Source organism: Oryzias melastigma, linkage group LG24 (assembly GCF_002922805.2).
Source record: "Oryzias melastigma strain HK-1 linkage group LG24, ASM292280v2, whole genome shotgun sequence".
Taxonomy (NCBI): Eukaryota; Metazoa; Chordata; class Actinopteri; order Beloniformes; family Adrianichthyidae; genus Oryzias; species Oryzias melastigma.
Window position 1 is genome coordinate 19,444,875 of NC_050535.1, and position 22,656 is coordinate 19,467,530.

The window sequence follows — 22,656 nt, forward strand, 5'->3', positions numbered from 1 at the left end:
TGATGAGGCAGAAAGACAGCACAATGTCATCAGCCAAAAGTTGAACTAGTCTTTAGACAATGAGACTGTTTGAATAGAAAACAAAAAAGTGGGTCTTTAAATATTGATCTTAACCACTTGGAAGGATTACAAAAGTGGGAGGGTCCCTCCTACTGTCCTTACCCCACTCCTAAAATCTGGATTTCCTTCAGTATAACTGTCAAAAATGACATTTAGCTGCCAGACATTAAATCTAATTTATAGATTTGGTCAAAATGTAACTCTAATAAAAAACTTCCTCTGACCTCGACCCTATAGCAGGATCATCTCATATTTTATTGCAAAAACATGAGAAAAGTGGATCAGGAATAACTTTAATCCTCCTTTAATTAAAACAGGAGGTGATTTGTTGATGTCATCTGGCAGACAAGCTAGTAAGAGAAGATATTTGGATCAAAATCAGTAGGAATTTGCCAAATGTTGTGCAGCAGATGAAGCAAATCTGGAGTCATAAACACAGCTTTGAGTTTACACTTTAGAAGTTATAGATCTATATCCAGACAGTATCTAATCTCTTAGTTTATATTCGCCTTTAAAGCTCATTCATAGGCATAAAAATAAAAACAAATAAAAATAAACAAAAAAGAAACATGCACACACAAGGATGGACGGACATACAGACAGACAAATAGATAAGATTAATAAATAGAGCCTCGAGACGGTAAAAACAGTGTCAGGAAGAGCTTTGAACATAAAACCTATAAGACATAATAGATTAAAAGAGACAATAGATACATGGATAGAAGAACTGACATGGGTTTCATTGTAAGGGCTTGGAGGGACATGACACCCCAAATTCAAGACCTGCTTTTCTACCATAGTGGGATTGGATAAATTATGGAGAGAAAATAAACTCATCCCAAGCTAGCCTGTTGCTAAAATGGAAGCTAAACTCTAAATTAGCCTAAAAACCTCAGTAAATAGCAAATTAGCCAAAAATGTTAAAATAATAGCTTATCTCCAAATTTTTGAAAATTACTATTTTATTTTTCTTCAGCCAGAGAGCCACCAAGGAGGGACAGAAGAGCCACATGTGGCTCTGGAGCCGTAGGTTGCTGACCCCTGAATTAGAGGTAGATAGGGGGCGCGCGTTGCAAGACTAAAAGACAAAAAAATGTGCCCTCTTCTATCAGGGGCGCCGCTAGGGTTTTTGGGCCCCATGAAAAAAAAATTATATGGCCCTAACACAGAAGCAAACCGGCATTAGGGGCCTTTGTGGGCCCCCTCAGTCTGGGCCCCTAGAATCAGCCACCCCTTTCGGCGCCCCTGTCTTCCATCTATCATGAGTTATTAGGGATGATTTTTGTGTGTTTTGTGATGTTATCGATAATCGTGAGTCATGTATCGAGCATCGTATCGTGAGGTATCCAGCGATTCCTAGTGTCCACTCACTTTGTGCTGCTTCCACATCACCGCCAGCGGTCTCACGTCGTGCTTGCCGTGCCTCCCCTCCTCCAGACACTTGGTGCAGACCGGAGCCCTGCAGCTGCAGCAGTACATGCTGAAGTTCTCCGCCTCGTGGTCCACGCACGTCGCCGGCTTCCGCGCGGCCACTGGCGGCTGCCCCGACGCCATGGCCGCGCCGCCCGCCGCCACCTGTCTCGGCGGCGGCACCAGGCGGTGTTTGGCGAGCGGCCCGCGGGACGGGTGGCACCGCTGCTGGCACGCGCCGCAGTAATACACGTCGCACTGCTCGCACATCACCGTGGCGTCCACGGGGTTCCGGTCGCACAGCTGACACTTGGGCGCTCCAGATGAAGAGGAGGAAGAGGAGGAGGAGGAGGCGCGATTCTGCTGACAGCGCGCCACGATGGACTCCAGCAGGCGGTTCCGTGGGAAACCCCGGAGCCCGCGCTCGTCCAGGGAGACGCTCCGGTGACACAGCGGGCAGGTGAGGGAGCAGTGCCGCTGAGGGAGGACTGGCGGGAAGACCCGCACGCCGTTCGGGGACTTGAGCTGACACGGCGTGAAGGAGCCGTAGCCGCTGTCCGTCTCGCTGTACAGACTCATCTTGTCCATGTCCAGGTAGTCGTAGTCCGAGCTGCCCGAGGCTCGGCTCTGCACCGGCGTCTCTCCGTCCGGCGTCTGCACGGTGATGTTCCGCGCGCACATCAGGCAGACGTTGTGGGAGCACGGCAGCAGGATGGGCTCCTTGAAGAGGGAACCGCAAACGGGACATTTCAGCTCTTCCTCCATCGCTGCGGACTGTGTTTGTGGTTCGAGAGAGACCGCTTCACATCAGCACCGACTGACGCGGACAGCTCCCCGCACTGGTCTGCGCATGCGCCGCCGAGGGGCCGGCGTTGTCAAATCACTGTATTGTTTTGACCTGTAAGCAGAATGGGCTGGATCACGTGACCCCTTGGTTTTATTTATTTGTTAAACGGGTAAAAAAAACAGTATTAAAGTATAAAAATACAGTGAAAGAACATGACTCAAATCCAAAATATTTTAAGACAATTATTCTAAACTAACATTAAGAATAGAGACATATATATGGGGTGCCGTTTGTAAATCTGTTAAGTAAAATTTTACCACCAATATTTTTGGATATTTTGCATGTTTTAGAAGAAAAAAAAAACAAGTCTTGTCTTTCAAATGCATATTTTCATCTTTTAAATTAATTTATTTATAGATGTTACATTTACTAAAAAAATATTTAGTTGGCAAGCTAAATATTTAATTCTAAATATTTATTTTAAAATTATATATTTAGCTTACAAACGAAATATTTACATTTATGAAATAAAATGTTTAGCTGGGACATTACATATTTAAATCTGATCTTAATATTTATTTTCCAACCTAAATATTTATGTTTTAAGTTTTGTTTGCAGATAAATGTTTAGTTTTCTTACTAAATATTTAGTTAAAAACAAAACATTTTGTTGAAAAAATAAATGTTTGTTTAAAAGTTTAATATTTAGCTAGGATATAAATATTTATTTATTATTATTTGGAAAATAAATATTTAGATAATATATAAACATTTAATGTGTAAACTAAATGTTTAGTTAAAAACAAAATATTTAGCTTGGAAAATAAATATTTAGATCAGATCTAAATATTTAATGAACAAACTAAATGTTTAATTTTATAATTTTTAATATTTAGTTTGTAAGCTAAATATATAATTTTAAAATAAATATTTAGCTTAAAATTAAAAGTTTAGCTAGCTAGCTAAATATTTCGTTAGTAAATGTAACATCTATAAATAGATTAATTTAAAAGGTGAAAATATGCATTTGAAAAACAAGACCTGTTTTTTTTTTCTTCTAAAACATGCAAAATATCTAAAAATATGGATGTTAAAATTTCACTTTGCAGATTTACAGATAGACCCCCTTAAACATAAGTAATATGTTTTTTTTAAATGACATTAAAGAATTACACACGAAAAAAAATATTAAATAAATAAAAATTGCTTGAAATGGCATCACCATTTACCATCTATAATTGGGTAAAAACATTTGTTGATTGACATAATAGCCTGTTTGATTTAGTTTTCGATGGGCAAATTAAATATTCATAGTAAAATTTCAAAAATCAAAGCACTTTTTTAATATATATCATTAGGAGATTTGTTTATATTTGAATTCATGAAAAATAAAAAAAGCATTAAAATGTGTTTTGTTCCAACAATGTTATATTTTTGTGCTTTTGTTAGGATGCCAATGCTTGTGTTAGCTAATTTAGCATTTTTAATGTAGAATTTGACATTCTTCACAATTTTCTAACAATTTTTCTGAAGAAATCAGTTTATTTTGCTTGATTTTGTCCACACTATCTGTTTTGGGGACATTTATAAAGTTTTTGAATAGTTTTAATGACAAAACAAATCTGTTCAAACAAAACTTTGTCATTTTCTGTTTCATTAAACGTCTTCTTTAAAAGTCAGCAGACTCTATGTTTAGATCTTTAACTGACATAATGCTGCAGTCCCAATGATGACGATGCTGATCATTTACTGTCTGCAGCTCTCCATTTGTTCTGCCTGTCCGGCAGCGACAAAGGAGGCCTGATTGTATCAGTAAAATCTCGTTCTGCTGCAAGTTTGTTTAAACAACAAATGAAAATCTGGGAGCTCATTTAATCCTGTAACCTTAACCTGAGCGGACAGCAGCTGTGACTGGCGTCCCTCAGGGGCCTTCACTGACCTCTGCTTCTATTCGTTGACCCTGTTTGCGTCCCATTACCTGGCCATCAAATCTGTGTGGCTGTAAAATTCACCTACCTTCTCAGAGAGGTAAACAAAACTTCGTATTTTTAGTCAGGACTGCATGTGAAAGACATTTTAAGGTCACCCATAGATTTTAATTACAACTTTTAATATCTATTGGAAAAAAAAAAGTTGTGTCAACAGTGTTATCATTAATTTGTTGAATTTTAAATAAGGAAAAATAAGTTTGTTAATCTACTGTAATTAGGTTAAACTTAATATTTTGAATCAAACCGCCCAAAACATGTATTTATTGCTGGTCATAATTTTAAATAGAATATTTAAAATCTGTTCAAAAATGTATACACCATTTAAGAAGCTTTTACAATTTAGAGAAAAAGATTTTGTTGTTTATATTTTTTAGTTTTTGAAAGATGTTGCTGGTGAGGATAATGTATTTGTAAAAAACTTGGGAAAACTTAAAACTATATTTTCTTTATCTCTTCTGATAGACTAAAGGTGCATTTATAAAAGACGAGCTTAGAAAAAATTAAGTAAAAGGGGGGAAACTTCATTAAACTAAGCATTGTTTTAACTGCCAAATAAATGCTAAATTTTGCACAAAAAAAAAATTGTACTGCATGTCACTTTAAAAGTGTAAAATAAAGTAAATATAGTATAGTAAATAAATAGTAAATAATTAGTAATTAATCCTCCAAAAAGTACATAAAAAGTAGCTACAAAGGAAAGAATTTATATTTTGGAAGTGATTCATTTATTTTAGGGCCGAAAATCGATTTTAAAAAATTGACTAATTAATCGCAAACCTGGAAAAAATTAATCGCGATTAATCGCTATATTGTTTTTTTAGTCTCAGTATTTACCGACCATTTATTATCTGCAAAACTCTACATTTAGAACATTTATTTTTAATTACTGCTGTCAATCAATTACAAAAACAAATCTGATTAATCGCACTTTTGTGTTGGGATTAATCACGATTAATCGCAATGTTTTACCAGGTAAAATTTATTTGTAGAATATGGCTTCAAACCTCAGATCAAATAGTTCACTTTTTGTGAAAAGGGGATTTAAACCGCACGCCACGGAAACCTGAACCAAAGCGAAGGACTTCAATTAATCTGTGTTAATACATATTAACGCGTTAATTTTGTTTTATTATTTTTTTATTTATTAATGCTTTAATGTTCACACCCCTAATTTATTTGTATCACCACAATAATGCAAAATATCACACCATAATAGCTGAAGCTGAACATACTAAATATTAGACAAAAATAGAATTAAAAATCTCTTTGATATGTTAGACTTATAGATTTAGCAAAATAAGGATAAATGGTAAAAATTCAAAATTAATCTTAGACATGAAAAATATGCTGAATTATATATATTTATTTATAAGAAATACAAAATTAATTCAAGAACGTGTAACACAAGGCAAACCTGCTACAATTGAACCAAAATGCTCATTTCAAAGCTTAATAATCACAAAATGAGACCAAAAAAATAGTAAAAGGAAATATACAATACTCATAGAAAAATCAAAAACAGTCCTAAATGTCTAATTAGAAAAATCCAGATATCCTTCATCTTTCATAGTATGTATTTTCTTTAAAGCCTGAAAGTAACAAAGAAATGTAAGAACTTAATGGATTTTTATTCAAGCTAAATCTTAAGTAAAACAGAATTAAAGTTTTAATAAGCTTATTAAATAAAGGTAAAAAAACAGATTCAGTGGATTAATTATGGAATTAAAGTATCAATTACCTAATCAATTATATTAATCTTTTTGAAAGGTCTACAAGTTTTTTTAATGTTATTAGTTTTTTTTTTAAATGTATGAAAGCAAATTATTTTTCTGTAAGTATTCACATTATTTACTATTATATCCACTCAAAAATGCTCCTCCTGCTTCCCGTGCTCCTCTGCCTTGGAGTCAGATGAGAACTTCCCCGGAGGCTCTCCTCTGGCTCATAAAGTCAACAACATAATGAGATGAGATCATAGAACCACAATGCAGCTGAAAATAACTGACAGCAGGGATGATGACTGCAGTAAGCAACCAAGGAACAACAGAAACAGATTCAATTTGAGTTTTTTTTTTCAAACAAACTACAATAACAATATAACAAGTAAAATACTGAAGCTTTATACCAAGATATTTTATTACTGAAGAAATATTTCTTTTTTTTTAGTTTCTGAACTAGAACTGCCACAAGGGGGCGACAAAACTACTAACATTTGAAGATTTTGACCTCAATGTTTTGTATATTCTTTTTTTTAAGTTACTTCAGGTTTTTGTCAAGAAAACTGATGCAAATAACTAGGTTTAATTTAAATAAAATTGGAACTATTTCCTCTGTTAATCAACAAAAACCCTTCACTTGGGCAAAATAACCTTTAATTTAACCATACGGTTAAATATTTAAGAACATATTTTCATTTTGATGCTTTATTTAAGTTAATACGCTGTGGTATTTTATTTTTTTTTCGATTATGAGAACATTTTGTGGAATTAACAACGATAAAGTGATAAAATAGCAAAAGTGTTAATACATAAAATGAAGAACAGATGCTTGCAAATATCTTTAATCACAAATAAAGTTTTACCAGTAGGGAAAACATGTTAGCATTTGTGCAAAGTGAAATGAGAGTAAGCACATGTTAGTGTTGAGTGGTGGACTTTTCTCTGTCCGGCAGCATCATCATCATCCTCATCAGTCAGACCAAAGACGTGGTGCTGTCCGGGTTGACCCGCACCGGCCTTGTGCTCTTCCTCAGGTCTTGCAGCTGCTTGGCTGGCTTGCCGACGCCCTCCTCGAAGCGGCGCTCCACCACCGGCAGCACGGTGTCGTGGAGAAAGGTGACGTTCAGCAAGATGAAGGCCTTCTTCTCCGGGTCCTGCTCGCAGCGGAGGCTGTAGTCCACGTGCTGCACGGCCACCAGGATGATCTCCCTCAGACTCTCCAGCAGCACCATGTGCAGCTCGGGGAAGTACAGCTTCAGGCCTTCCTCCAGGAAGCTCATCATCTGCTTGGTGAAGGCCACCATGGTGTAGCTCAGGTTCACCCAGCAGCCGTCTCCCGTGTACTGCTGGAAGCTAATCCCACAGCTGTGCATCTCCTCCTGCAGGAACGGACAGAAATGAGCAACAATGTCTTCAAGTGAAACTTTTAAAGACCCACTCCAATAAAAATGCTGCTTTTTTGAAAATGTTCTTCTGATGATGGAGGACAAATCTAAAGAAAACTAGAAAAGTTGCATTACCTGCGATAATGCTATAGTGCGAAAGCTGACTGCTAGAAGTAGTCGCTGAAAATGCTGAAGCTTTTTGATGAATTTGGTGACACAATTTACTTTAACCCTTCAACACCTGAGGCATCGCCGGTGACGCTTAAACACAAAAACATACTTTTATTTATTATTAACACGATACAGCAGATTCTGAAGAGAAAAGCAACATGAGCCTTCAGAATCTACTAGAAATGTTGATATGGTTAAAAAATTACAATAAATCAAAGAACATAAACACTGGAGCTCTGGTGTTAAAGGCTTAGTTGCTGAAGGGATTTGGTGAAAATGCAAAAGCTATTTGCAAAATGTTAAACTTGTCAAAAGCATGGAAATTTTGTTAAATAACTATGAAAGAGTGCTGATAAAGTTTACCTAAATTTCTAAAAGATTTTTAGTAAAATTGCTTAAAAATCCCTAATACTGTACATGCCAATTTTTGCAAAAACATTTAATGTTTTGCTTAAATATGAACTAAACTCAAAATTAGCCAAAAAAAGTTAGCTTGTTGCTCTAGCTCGTTGCTTAAATACTAGCTAAACTCCAAAATAAAATAAAATTCCTCAATTACCTAAATTATTTTAAAAAAAACGTTAGCCTGTTGCTAAAATAGATGTTGAACTCTAAATTAGCCTTAAAAAAAACTCATTAGACAATAAATTAGCCAAAAACATTACTTAACATTTTAGCAACATGCTAAACTCCAAATTAGCTCTAAAAAAATTCAGTAAATGCCAAATTAGCCAAAAAATGTAGCACATTGCTTAAATACTAGCTTAACTCTAAAACAGCCTCAATTTCCTCGGTGAGATAAATTACTTAAAAACTTTAGCCTGTTGCTAATATTGAAGCTAAGCTCTAACTTGGGCTTAAAAACCTTAGTAAAAATCAGTCAAAAACGTTAGCATGTTGCTAAAATAGATGCTGAACACTAAATTAGCCTTAATAAAAAAACTCATTAGACAATAAATTAGTCAAAAAAAATTACTTAATATTTTAGCAACGTGCTAAACTGAAAATTAGCTCTAACAAAATCAGTAAATGCCAAATTAGCCAAAAAACATGTAGCACATTGCTTAAATACTAGCTTAACTCTAAAACAGCCTCAATTTTCTCAGTAAGCTAAATAACTTAAAAACTTTAGCCTGTTGCTAAAATTGAAGCTAAGCTCTAAATTACCCTAAAAAAACAAAGGTTGTGTCAAAATTCCCCCCCTAATCACTATATAGTGGGTTCACCATTTTCTCCAACTCCAAAATTGAGTGCACTCGAAATTTCCCAGAAGTCTTTGCGAAAAACCAGCGTGCATCAATCTTCACTAGATTAGCGAATATAGACCACAATGCATTGCAGTCGAACAATTTGGACAAAAAACTTGTTTAAATGTAATATTTTAATAAACCATCCCCATTTTCAGCATCAGAACACAGTGGATTCATAAATAAATGTCGTAAAATGTTCGTATTAATTCCGTTTTAACTTTGTGAAATCAGTGACGTCATATTCGGTGTTTAGAAAAACGAAAGTAAAGAAGTGAGCATCGTGTCAGAATTACCTTTAGAGTTCAGGGCACTATATAGTCCCACACTATATAGTTTTGTAGTAGTTAAGCACTATTGTGGGCATTTGGACACAACCTCAGTAAATAACAAATTATTCAAAAATGAAAGCAACAGAAACGTACCTTGAGTTTGGCCAAAGCCTCGGGGGTCATCAGGTTCATTTTCCTCCACATCTCCTCAGAGTTGCGGTGCTTGGTGGCCTCGATGATGATGTCCTTTTGGCTCTGCAGGGCAGCCCTGATGTCTTTGACCAGAAGCGACTGCAGCATGAAGGTCAGGTCCAGGCCGATCTCCGTCAGCTGCTGGCAGTGCTCTTTGGCCACTTTGACGCACTCTGCGGCCGTGGAGAGGCTCTCCTTACTGTCAAACACCTGGAGGAAAGGCGGATTTTCATGAGCAACACTCTTGTTAAAATAAGTAAAAAGGACGCCATTTTAAAAATGGCGTTTCTAACACGTTCTTCTGGCATTTTTCTGATTATGGAGGACATTCATGAAGAAAATTAAGCTCAAAATTGAATTTCTTTAGTTAAAAATCATAATTAAAATACAAAAGATCAAAAGATGATCAGAGTGGGATTTTCAGCTTTCTTTCTTGCTAAAGGGAGGCTTAAAAAAATCACAGTATCATCAGCAAAATGTTGAACTTGTCTTATGACATAAAGGCCGTTAAAATAGAAAACAAATAAGAAGTAGATCAGAAAAGGATCCATATTCTTGGTAACATGTCGTCTACCTGTTTGCTGAAAGCGTCAACAAACATCTTCATGGCAGATCTGGACCAGACGACGAAGGCCGAGTAGCAGCCCGTGTTCCCGGCGAAGTCCATCTCGAACTCTTTGGCGGTTTCCAGCAAACTGGTGAAGAAGATGTTGCAGAGTTTGTGGATGTAGAGCGACGTTGCTCCCTCGATGCGGAGCTGCCGGATGGCCGTCTGGACCGCCGCGGCTCGGTTTTTCAGAAACAGTTCACAGGCTTTGGTGGACTGGCCTGTAGTAGACAAAAAGATTCTTATTTTAGTGACTGAAGATCCACTTAAAAAAAGAATAACCATAAAAATGTAATGGAAATTGGAAAAATACATTGATATCTAATTGAAATTGATGTACTGCATTAATACTTGTAAGTTCTTCTCATGCATAGGGCTGTGAAAAAAATATCAATATAGTGATATCTGGGTAAGTTTCAGTGACCCCATGACCCCAAACAGCAGTAAAGCAGGATTACATGCAGACATGTTAACCTTAAAAATCTAAAATCAAATTCAAACCCCCTTTTTTTCATCCATAAGAGTGGGCTTTGAAAACTCTTTTTCCCAAACACAAAGAAGAACATTGACGCACCTCCATTTAAGTTTAGCTAATATTTTAGCAACGTTAATTTAACTTTAATTTAGTAAGTAATTAGTTTTTTTAGGCAAATTCTGAGTTAAGCCAGTATTTTAGTAACGTGTTAGGTTTGTCAGCTAATGAGGTTTTTATAATAATTTTCAGTTAAGATAGTTTTTTAGCAACGTGCTAGCTTTTTTAAAACTAATTTGGCATCTTCTGAAGTTTTTTTGGCCTAATTCTGAGCTAAGCTAGTATTTTAGCAACATGCTAGCTATTTGGTTAAATTTTCATGTCCTTAGGGTTTTTAAGGATAATTTTGAGTTAAACTAATATTTTAGCAACATGCTAACGTTTGGCTATTATGGCATCTACTGAGGTTTTATGGGGCAAATTATGAGTTAAGCTAACATTTTAGCAATCTTTTAGCTTTTTAACTAAGGTTTTTTTATTAGGGTTTTTTATGCTAATTCTGAGTTAAGCCAGTATTTTAGCAACGTGTTAGCTTTATTGGCTAATATTTTATGTCCTTAGGTTTTTAAGGCTAATTTTGAGTTGAGCTCATATTTTAGCAATTTGCTAGATTTTTTTTGCCTTTCTTTCCTTTTTGCCTACAGATTTTGAGGCTTTATTGGAGTTAAGCTAACATTTTAGCAAAATGCTAACTTTTTTGGCTAACCTGGCATCTACTGAGGTTTTAGGCTAATTCTGGGTTCATACCTTTTTTCATTTTTGCATTTTTTTTTATCATTCAAAACATTATTCAAACTCTTTGTGCAATTTCTGCAACTTTAAGTCTTTTAGCAACTTTAGCTTCATGCAAATAGCTTTTGCATTTTCAGCAATTCCCTTCAGCGATTACAGTAAATTTCTTCAGCATCTTCAGCAAAAAACTTCAACATATTCAGTGACCACATTCAGCAAAAAGCATTCACACCAGCATTATCACAGGTAATGCAACGTTTCTAGTTACTTTTACTTTTTTTGACTTTAAACAAACATGTAGTTTTGGAATTTACTCAAAGATCATCTGCTCTCTGATCTGGGAGGAATTAAAGAAAGAAAAGAACCAGGACAGGACCTAGTCTGATGAGCTGGGACACGGCCCGCCGGGTCGCTTTAGGCCCACCACGGAGTGACCGATCTGGAGACAGCTCGAACACCAGCACCTCGGTCAGCTGCCGCACCCGCTCGTCCACCTTGGACCTCAGCTCTTTGACCTTCTGAGTGGAGGGCTGGTCTTTCAGGTACTCGTTCAGTTTGTCCAGAAGGTCCACTGCTCCCTCGAAGTCCCTCTGGGCGATGCACACGTCCAGGTCTTCGGGCAGCTCCTGAATCCACTCGAGGCCGAGTTCCACGCTTTCTTCTGCGTCTGCCAGCTCGTCGTCCTCCAGGTCGAAAGGGTTGGTGGACACCTCCGATCTGACGGGGGACGTGGGGACCTCCTCCTCCTTCTTGTGTCTGTCCTTGGAGACTTTGTTCTTCTTGGTTTCATCAAGGATCTCCAGCCACTCCTTCTTGACCTTGCTGTTCTCTGCCTGGAAGATGCGGCTGTCTGGGAACATGAGGATCTTGAACATGTCCTTCATGGGTGGGTTGTCCTTGACGTTGACCACGGCGAAGCTCTCCAGGTCGTACAGGGCGTTGTATTTGTACTTCACTGTGCCTCTGCGATTGGGCAGCCAGGTGGCGACCAGCAGACAGTCGTTCATGAGGAAAGCGTGGACCTTCTGGATGGGGGACATGTTGTCCACGTCAAACTCAACAAGGTCTCCGTTGTAGACTAGGTGCCTCCCTGGGGTGTCCATGATGTTCTTGGCTCCTTCCACTTTCTCCAGCAGAGAGGTGAGCGTCCTCTGCTTCACCTCCTCCGTCTCTTTGGGGAAAGCGGCCTGCATCTCCTTGGAGGTCTCATCCTTGTCTGTGGACAGCAAGGCCTGGGTGATGCTCTCCATGATGCTCTTCTGCTCCGTCAGGATGTGGCTCAGCTGGTACATCTCGCTCTCCAGGTAGGAAATCTCTTTGGCCGTTTCGATGAACTGCCTGTAGTTCTTGTAGACATTTTTCTTTAAATTCTGGGCCGTTTCATCGGCCAGGTTTTGGATTTTTTGCCGATGCTCCTGCAGATCCCTGTCGCCGTCGGACTGCTGTGACAGCTGCTTGACGTACGTCTGCGGGTCGAAATTGGGAGATTCGAGAAGTTTCCGCAGCCGGTTCCCCGTTTCCGACATCTTTAGCTGGGTTTGCGATTGTTTATGAACGCGAAATGTTGGTAAAATAGCTACAAAATGTACAAACAAGACGAGTTCATGAAGGCTCTTTCAGCATCCGCTTTCACTCAAACAGGAAGCTGTAAGCTGCGCCTGCAACACCCAAACGTCATGTGATCAGAAAAAAAGTAAAACGCTTTTTAAAAATACGACTTAATTTTACCAACTTTATGCAAAATATAAATCGATGTAACTGAGTCGTATAAACTTTGTTTAATTTTAGCAGTTGAATAAGTTAATATGAATAAGAATAACCATATACATATTTACTACAGTTCCCAGAATTCATTGCTTTGTGTCTGTAGCATAGACTGTATATATTGTTTTTACAGTCTATGGTCTGTCGGCTTAATTGATTGGAAACTCTCACCACCAGGATTCACTCTTAGACTGTAAAAGTAACTCAGTCAATGGTGTATGTCCAGATGGTGCTTAGCGTTCTGCCAGAAGTTTTATTTGAAATATAATCTTTTATAAATGTAAAAAATAAAATATAAATACTTTATAATAGACACAATTGAATGAGTTACCACGTTTAGAATAAAAAAAATCGCGTATGCGTTAAAAAAAAAGACTTAAAAAGATTACCGGAAATACGTTGTGGAATTTGACAGGACGTTGTCTTCAAACGATGCAATAAAATTAGATGGATGCAAAATGAAAAAAAATATTGAAAGCTATGTGGCTCAAAATTAGCTTTTAATTACACTTAATAATACATTGATTAAAAAAAAACAATATATAGCTACAATTATAATGAGAAGTCACTAAAACAAAAAGAAAAAAACGCAATTGTGTGTTTTATTTTTAAAAGTCATCACCGGAACTAGCTTTGTGGAACTTTACAGGAGTTGTTGTCTTTAGCTAGTAGCTAGTTTTTATCAAATGCGTTCTGTTTTGTGACAGATAATGGCATAAATTGTAACATTTTCAGCGTTAGTTTACACCTAACGTAGTATAACTGGCGCAGGGATTGTTTTTTAGAAGTTCGGGTTAGCCGAAAAGCTACATGGCTAAATAGCAGCAATGATGGATGAAGATTTTCTGCTCGCCGTTCAACTACAGGAGCAGTTCAACCATGAATATGAATCTTCACTGGTTTCAACTCTTCACTTCAAGGAGGGGGAGTTCGGAAACAACAGCAAAAAGCGAAAAGTGGATCTTGCTGGCGGGGACAGCGGTGGAAAGCCGACTTCCGGTGTGGAGCGGCCGCTGAGCATCGTGGATGAGTCCTGGGAGATGCTGGACCCCAGCCCAGATGTTAGAGCCATGTTTTTGGAGTTCAATGACATGTTCTTCTGGGGCAAGCTCAGCGGAGTGGAGGTCAAGTGGAGTCCCAGGATGACCCTGTGAGTCTATTCTGACTTTGGACATTTGTTTTTAAGCAGTTTTTGAAGATGAGGAGAATAAACTGACCTCACATATTGTGGATTTTTGTCAAATGTTAAAAAATAAACATTGAATCAAGGAAGCAAATCTTTAGAAAAAACACATACGTGATTGAATAAATCACGTATGTAAACTTAAATAAAGCACTTTGAAGAAAACACTATAATAAATAAATGCACAAATTAGATTATGATTATTGTTTTTTAATGGCTTTTATGACTAAAAAAATGCTCCAACTCTCTTTGGTTTTCTCTTGTAGGTGTGCTGGTGTTTGCTCCTATGAAGGTCGAGGTGGACTGTGTTCCATCAGACTCAGTGAACCTCTGCTGAAGCTCAGACCCAGGAAAGACTTAGTGGAGGTGGGACGAGGGCTATGATGGGATTTTACATCATATTTTTACTAATAAATCAGTGTTAATAAATAAATTGTGTTTCTGTGTGGTTGCTTTTGAGAAAAGACTCTGGACCCTTCAATCACATTTTTCAGACCTTATCTGTGCAAACAAAAAGCTTTAACACAACAAATTATTCATTTTTTTTGTGCATACTTGACCTCAAAATCCAAAAGCTGGGCAGTTTTATTCAGATTTCATTTTTCACTGCTGCACTAAGCTTTTGTTTTCTTGTTTCTGCAGACTCTCCTCCATGAAATGATTCACGCCCTCCTGTTTGTGACTCAAAACAACCGAGACCGCGACGGCCACGGGCCCGAGTTCTGTAAACACATGAACCGCATCAACCAGGCCAGTGGGACCAAAATCACGGTGAGTTTCCCAGCACTTTCTTTAGGCTCCGAACAGTTTTGTAGAGAATGCTGGGAAATGTCAGCTGCGTCCCCCGTCAGATCTACCACGGCTTCCACGACGAGGTCGACGTGTACCGGCAGCACTGGTGGCGATGTGACGGGCCGTGTCAGAACCGCAAGCCCTACTTTGGCTACGTAAAGAGAGCCATGAACCGAGCTCCTTCCTCTCTGGACCCTTGGTGGGAGGATCACCGGAGGACGTGTGGTGGGACGTACACCAAAATTAAAGAGCCCGAGGGCTACAGCAAAAAAGGCAAGAAGGACGGGAAGAAGCCTTTGGGAACCAGTAAATCCTCAGACACAACTTCAGGTAACTAAACTTATTTTAAGGAATGAAAGCAAAGCAACTTCCTCCTTAACCCTTAAACAACAGTGACGATGCCTAAATAAGACGCACTCTTTAATATTCTGTAACTCTTTGAATGTTTACAGCAAGGTCAGCAACGTTTATGACATAAAGTGTCAATTCTCTCCTTAACAACTGAGCTATCACCAACTAGAATGTGAACTCTTGTTGTTGTTGATGTTTATCTTTTGGCGTATCACCACAGGTGGTTTGGCAGAAAGTTACACCGGATGCCTTTCCTAACAAAACTCTATTTTTAAGGTGCATGGAGACCCAGTTAGGCAGCGGCGTGAAGGCAAATATTAAAAAAATCATTTCCAATATTTCTGACCTTTTATTTAACTCACAAACAGAAGGTCAAACAGCTTTTTTAAACATATTTTGGCATTAACTCTAAAAAATGCTTTCATAACAAAATTGCAAAAGGAAAACAGGCCAAGGTTTAAATTGTATTACAACTTCAGGATGTTTATTTGAAATAAAAGTACTGCATTTGCGCTATTTCGTGTGAAAGCCAAAGAGGGCCTGGTCTCCTTTTTTTTTAAATCATTTTCTCATTATAGCGAGATAATAACTTGTCATAACGTCATTTTCTCGAGAATACGAGATTATAATTCACTATATTGAGAAAACTAAGTTTGTTTTCTTGTGAAAATTAGATAATATCTTTCTATAACAACAAAACAAAGTTAGTTTTTTTTAAGAAAATGACATAATAACTCGCTATAATAAGAAAATGAAGTTCTATTTCTTGAGAAAATAAGATAACGAGAAAACAAACTTTGTTTTCTCAATAAAAAACAAGATATTAATTTGCTATAACGAGAAAACACATTTTATTTTCTCAAGAAAACGAGATATCTCGTTATAATGAGAAAATTAAATTCGATATCTCGAGAAAATAAGATATCTCGTTTTCTTGAGAAAACTAAGTTTGTTTTCTCGATAAAAAAATGAGATATTAACTCGCTATAACGAGAAAACAAACTGTTTTCTCACGAAAATGAGATATCTCGTTAAAACGAGAAAATGAAGTTTGAGAAAATTAGATATCTCATTATAATGAGAAAACTAAGTTAATTTTCTCACAAAAACGAGATAATATCTTCCTATAACAAAAAAATGAATAATAACTCGCTATAACAAATAAAGGAATTTCGTTTTCTCAAGAAAACAAGATAATAACGAGAAAACGAAATTTGCTTTCTCGCGAAAATAAGATAATATCTTAGTATAGCAAAAAAGCAAACTTCGTTTTCTGTAGAAAACAAGACAATATCTCGCTATAACGAGAACATTTTAAAAAAGTAGGACAGGCCGTTTTCTGCTTCCACAGAAAAACAGTTTTTTAGATTTTTAAAATATTTTTGGTTAAAGTAATTTTTTAAATTTTAGATAATTAAGAAAAAAACATTTTTTTGTTTTAGAAAATTTATAAAATAGCTGTAAAAGAAAACCCATCCATTGGTTGATGACTGAAAACACATTTTCAAGGTGAAGTTACAAGTGTAGCCCTGTCTCTGTTTATTGATGGTTTGTTTTCAGGTAAACTTTGGTTTGTTTTTCTGCTCCACACTGGGGTTTGTGTGACTTTTACACCTCCCAAAAAACCGAGGAATGAAGTCTGACCTTATGGATTAAAGTGACTCAACATTTTCTTTTTCCTTTCTCAGGTTCTGGATCGCAGGATATCAGGAACATCATCCCGTTTAGTGGGAAAGGCATCCTCTTAGGAGGGAATTCCCAAAATTCCCCCTCTTCCTCTAAGCCTCACACTACAGCGACACCTTTCACCCAAACACCTTTATCGATTCCTGTCTCCTCCCCTCAAAAACTCCCGACCCCTTCATCTCCGGTCAACTCTCACTCAGGGCTCTCCGACAAAACCCAGAGAACTTTCATCATCTCCTCCAGGAAAAATCCGGCTGTGAGGTCTGTCGGGAACACCAGAGCTTTCATCAACATCAACGGCTCACCGGTGAAAATCCCCAAAGTCAGGGGCGACGGTGGCAAAGGGGGTGATGGACGGAAACAGAAGTCCATACAGGAACTTTTCAAGAACTCTTCTCTCCGGAATTCTGAAAGTCAGAGCGCTAAACCTGAAAATAAAGCAGCAGACAGGCTCTCAACTTCCTCCAGGATCAGTGAAACGCCAAAACACAGAGGCGTCTCTGAAGACACCGCAGCTCTGGGAGCATCAGGAGCTGCAGGTGGAAGCCAAACTACCAGGAAGAGGTCGTGGGACGACCGGAGCAGCTCACCCGGCACCTTCAAGATCTTCCAAAAGACGGCGGAGTCCGTCAGGACAGAATTACCTGCTGCTTCACCTTTGACCTCCCCGTCTCAGGGCTTTGGAAGACCGAACAGCAGCTCCACCTCGTCTGCCAGCTTGATGGTCAGCTGTCCGGTGTGCCAGGCTAAAGTGCAGGAGTCAAAGATCAACGAGCATCTGGACTCATGCCTCGCCTAGAGGAGTTTTGAGTTTTCACATTTATTGGGTAGTTTTAGATTTCTGATGGTTTGTCGAAAGTTGTTACTGTTTTAACTAACATTGGAGAATCTTTAAGGAAAAAAATAGTAAAAATGATTGTTTTCTTTCATATTTTGACCAAATTACCACCTTGAAGTTGAATTTATACCATTATACCACTTTGTTTTTATTATGGTGCCTTAGCTAAATTTCTGACCTCTATTTCCAGTCTTTCAAACTGACTTTTTTAAGATTGTTCCTTTTCAATTTGTGTGGCTTTTTCTAAGCTTGAAAGTAAATAAAATGTATGTTAAGTTAAAGGTTTTTTGTTAAATAAAACACTTTTGATTATCTGACTGAGCTTGATTGCAACGTAGCTGCTGCAGCACTTGTCAAAGTCAAGGCCCGGGGGCCAGATCCGGCCCTCTGGGTAATTCCATCCGGCCCTCCAGATCATTTTATTTTATTGATATTAATGGCCCGATGTTATCTTACTCTTATTTCAAACTTGTGTAATTTTGACAAAATATATTTTTATGGAGCATAAAATATTGAAAGTTATTTAATTTGATTTATTCTGGAATAATGTTCCTGCCTTTTTATTATTCATATTTATGTAAAAAAGTAACAATTTTAAAGTTTAAAAAAATTGGCATTCTACTAGCTTTTTGGACTATTTTGGCATTTTCTTTTTTAGGCTATTTTGGAGTTTAGCTAGTATTTCAGCTGCATGCTAGCTGTTCTGGCTAATTCGGCTATTTGTTTAGGTTGTTTTGGAGTTTAGATAATATTTCAGCTACATGTTAGCTGTTTTGGCTAATGTGGGCCTTTTTTAAGTTATTTAGTCTATTTTGAAGTTTAGCTATTTTTTCAGTCACATGCTAGCTGTTTTGGCCAACCAAAGTTTTTTTTTTTTTTTAGTTTTTTTAGGCTAATTTGGTCATTAGCTAATATTTTAGCTGGTTATCAGCTTTAGCATTTTCAGCTATCAGCACTAGCATCTTTACCACTCGGCCAAATTCAGCTTACAGCATTCCCACTACTATTATTCAAGGTAAAGATATATATCTAATTCATTATTATGTTAAAAAGTTTTGTTTTTAGAGTGTTTAATAAATGTTTATCCTGTTCGGCCAGCGACCTAAGGTGTGTTTTGGATTTTGGCTCACTGTGCGATTAAGTTTGACACCCCTGTTCTACAGGCTCCCTGCTCCGCTCCATTCTGATGCATCCACTTGCAGACAAACAGATCCAGGAACGTCTTTGGTTCCTTCATCTGAGCTGGCTTCTGGCTCAAAACTGTAGTTTCAATATTTCTCACCATTTTGGTTAAACTGGTAATGTTATGCTGAGGGTGAGGGAGAGTATGCAAACAAAGGGATGATGGGAAGTCAGAGCAGGCATCCTTCTCGCCACAACTCTGAGGTTAATTTCTAGTGAACTCCTACTGCTTTACAGAAATTATTTTCTAGAAAGCGACATAATTTTTTTATATTTTGGCTAAAAACGGCATAATTATAATCAAAATTATAATTTTATGATAGATCAAAAAATGATCAGAATGAGGCTTAAACTAACATCGTTGAGACCAAAAACTTACCACATCACCCAACGCATCATAACAGAAACTATCTACTGTATGTGTCATAAAAACTGTATTACAAATTTTTGAGGATTTCTCCAAATGGTTAACATATAAGCATTTTATAAAAAAAACAAAAAAACAAATCAAAAAAGAAACTGTGAACCCAGCTGGTCCATTTTCTTTCCTGACCTGCTCTTCATTGACTCACTATAGGGAGTTGACCCCCCCCAACACCCTCCCTGTTTCCTCTCAGACCTATTGTCTCTCTGCGACACTGATGCAATCCAGATGGGCTTCAGGTTCAGTGCAGAGCTGCAGCGTCAGCTGCTGCTGTTAAATGAAACCAACACACACTCAGGGTCAAATCCCCAGCAGGACGGCCACATTCTCTCTGCAGGCCGAGCCTTTGGATTTCAAAGTCTTTCCTTTCTGCCTTGGGACAACAAATGTAATTTAGCACTTTTTATAATTCTGGCATATTTATGTTTTTGTCATGCTAAAACATTAAATGTCCTAATTTAAAATAAATAAATCAATAAAAATGATTCTACAGTGAAACTCCTGTGCCTTTCCGTACGTTTTGGAACGTAAAAACTCAATTGAACTTTCAACAATTTTAGTAATCTTGGTATCAAAACGTTCAGCTCCTTGAGGACATTAATGTTGGTACTTTTGGTATTCACAAACTTTATAGTTTTTGAAATATTGAGCGAAATAGGAGTTATAGGAAATGAATGACAAATTGCTCAAATCTGTCAAAAAACTTTGTGTACTTTGAAATTACTGCATACTTTCAGCAAGAGACGCCATTAAATGTTAAAATGTTAAGCAACTACTAGGTCTTTTGGGGGTAATTTGGAGTAAAGCTTTTATTGTAGCAACATGCTACCTGGTTTTGGCTAATTTAGACATTTTTTTCTTTTTTTTAGGCTAACTTGGAGTTAAGCTAAAATTTTAGCATTATGCATTTTAGCATTATTCTAAAACATTGGCAAAATTAGACATTTTTGTCCAGTGTTTTAAACTAATTTGGAGTTTAGCTAATTTTAGCATTATGCTAAAATATTGGCAAAATTAGGCCTTTTTCCCATTTTTTAAGGAATATTTGGAGTTTAGCTAATATTTTAGCATTATGTCAACTGTTTTGGCAAAATTAGACACTTTTCTAGTTTTTAAGCTAATATGGAGTTTAGCTAATATTTTAGCATTGTTTTGGGAAAATTAGACATTTTTCTAATTTTTGGGGTTAATTTGGCATTTAGCTAATATTTTGGAATTATGATAGCAGTTTTGGCAATTTTCCTGTTTGTTTGTTTTTTTTTTTTAACCAATTTGGCTTTTAGCTAATACTTTAGCAAGCTTTCGATTTAAGTCTTTTCCGTGATCACCTTCTGCATTTGTAGCTAGCTATCAGTTTCAGCATGTTCAGCTACCGGCTCTAACATCTTCAGCAGCCACATTCAGCTCACAGCATTCACACTAGCTTTATCGCAGGTAATGTCGCCTCTGTGAGCTTTTAGCTTTTTTTCAAATTTTCAAAAAAACTGGTATAAAGGCATTTTTGCATCGCATTACCATACAATACCATGTTCCCAGATTTTCCTGACTCGGAGGCACTTCCTAAATCTTCTCAATCTTGGAATAAGTTCCAAAACTACATTCAACAATTTCTGCAAAATACCATTCACCTTTCCAAAACATGACTTAGTTTTGCTCCCTGACATTGTTTCCTGGTTGGTGTTTGGTAAGGATGACACAGTTCTCCAGTTAAAACCGAACCACATGAGGTGTGGGGAAAGTGAATCATATTCTCAATGCACATCTGTATCTTTACGTTGAAAGTGTCAAACATGTGCTGTGCTGATCTGAATCTGAGCAGCGTTCTGTTGACGGACTTGTGTGCTTGTCATGGTTTGTCTATAACAAACAAACGTTCCAGCATAAGAATGTCTACGAGTTCACGTGGCTCTAGGACCCCCCCAGGCAGGAGGTCTAAGATGAACTTTGTCTTTGATTGAAGTGACCCCCTAAGACACTCAGGTAAAGTCAAAGGCAGATCTAATGTTTATTTATGTGGCACCCCTCACCCTGATTTCTGTTTCTCTAAGAAATATTTACTTATTTTTTCTAGATATTTAAAGTGGGATTTAATCCAGTTATTTAGAGGAAATGTGGTTTATTTTGTGTGTGTGTGTGTGTGTGTGTGTGTGTGTGCGCTTGGAAAGGATGTGTGTGACGGCTCTTTGTTGGTTTCAAGGTCCTTGTTGTGTCATTGTTGTGATGGCTGTGTGTGTGTGTGTGTAGGTGTGTGTGTGTGTAGGTGTGTGTGGGGGGGCGTTGGGGGCTCTACCATCTGTCTTTTGTAGTCAGACTATTGTCCACTGAAGACGTACTTCTGTCATGACCTCAACCTTCCTATCTAATCGTATTAAATTAATTATAAATACGAATATTTTAAAAAGAGTTCATGGTAAAAATATGAATCAGTATACATAAAAATAAAGGTTCGTTCTAATATGGGGACATTTTAAAGTGTTATTTATTCAGAATTGTCATGAAATGATTAGATGGTCATCAAGATGCCCCTTTTTAAAAAAAAATAAAGCTTAAAAACTCAAATTAGAAAAAAAGCTGACAGTTTTCCCAGTTTTAGCTGTAATGTTTGCAGGGAACGCCCAGTAGTTACTGTGTAAATGGCCAGGAAGGAGATTTTCCTTCTCAGCACAAATCACCAACAGAACTCACAGAGAACAAGAAATCGTGTAGATTTCAAAGTAAAAGCCTGCAGTTTTCAGTACATCAAATTAAAAGGAAGGTTTGATTTATTTGTCAATCTCAATAAATCGTTTCATTTAATGAATACAAGATTGAACTCATTACTAAGTCTTTTACATTTTTATTGCTGTTTATAATTGATTTTTTTCCTCCATTGAGCCATGTTTTACTTTGTAATTTTAGCTTTCCATTCACAATTCTTTCTCTCATATTCAACATTTAGAACTACCATAAATCTAAAATATGGATAAAACAAAACTACATTCCTCTATTTTTAATTGTTTTAAACAACTATAATGAGATGTATTGCTTCTGATCAGTATACAGGAGGGATGAAAACAAGTTTGACATTTTACTTACTATCTTTTAGAATATTTTATTTGATCAAATTTGGGATTTAGAAGCCATTACTTTTTTGCAGACCATGAATAACTTTACAGTTATTGAATACTGTAGAAAATTGGATGTTTACTTTTTTCTACTTTTATTGTGTTATTCACAAGTAGGGGAAAAGTACTTTTTTGTTCTAGTATTTAAACAACAAATGGGATGCATTATAAAACTTTTTGTATGAGTAATTTTGTTGTTGTTTGTTTACTCTCCTTGAGTCATTTGGT

At 37.1% G+C, this 22,656-nt stretch overlaps 3 protein-coding genes across 4 annotated transcripts in view; 1 reads left to right on the top strand and 2 right to left on the bottom strand.

Annotated features, from left to right (window-relative positions):
- The window catches only part of LOC112157696 (E3 ubiquitin-protein ligase TRIM9), a 45,848-nt gene extending 43,523 nt beyond the window's left edge, over positions 1 to 2,325 (bottom strand). For both annotated transcript variants that reach the window (XM_024290593.2, XM_024290591.2), the window contains exon 1: positions 1,432 to 2,325. In XM_024290593.2, coding sequence (XP_024146361.1) covers positions 1,432 to 2,235 — 804 coding nt within the window. In that variant the 5' untranslated portion in view covers positions 2,236 to 2,325. The remainder of the gene's footprint in view (positions 1 to 1,431) is intronic.
- Positions 2,326 to 6,790: 4,465 nt separating this feature from the next.
- On the bottom strand, positions 6,791 to 13,196 carry exoc8 (exocyst complex component 8). Its single transcript, XM_024291220.2, has 4 exons — positions 11,481 to 13,196; positions 9,808 to 10,061; positions 9,195 to 9,443; positions 6,791 to 7,345 (listed from the first exon to the last, which is right to left on the bottom strand). The coding sequence occupies exons 1-4, from the start codon at positions 12,628 to 12,630 to the stop codon at positions 6,941 to 6,943; spliced, it is 2,058 nt and encodes a 685-aa protein (XP_024146988.1). The 5' UTR covers positions 12,631 to 13,196; the 3' UTR covers positions 6,791 to 6,940.
- A 50-nt stretch (positions 13,197 to 13,246) lies between these two features.
- On the top strand, positions 13,247 to 18,032 carry LOC112158049 (sprT-like domain-containing protein Spartan). The gene is made up of 5 exons (XM_024291222.2): positions 13,247 to 14,018; positions 14,318 to 14,417; positions 14,694 to 14,822; positions 14,903 to 15,173; positions 16,883 to 18,032. Exons 1-5 carry the CDS (start codon positions 13,696 to 13,698, stop codon positions 17,677 to 17,679), a joined length of 1,620 nt encoding a protein of 539 aa, XP_024146990.1. The 5' UTR covers positions 13,247 to 13,695; the 3' UTR covers positions 17,680 to 18,032.
- The last annotated feature ends 4,624 nt before the right edge of the window (positions 18,033 to 22,656 follow it).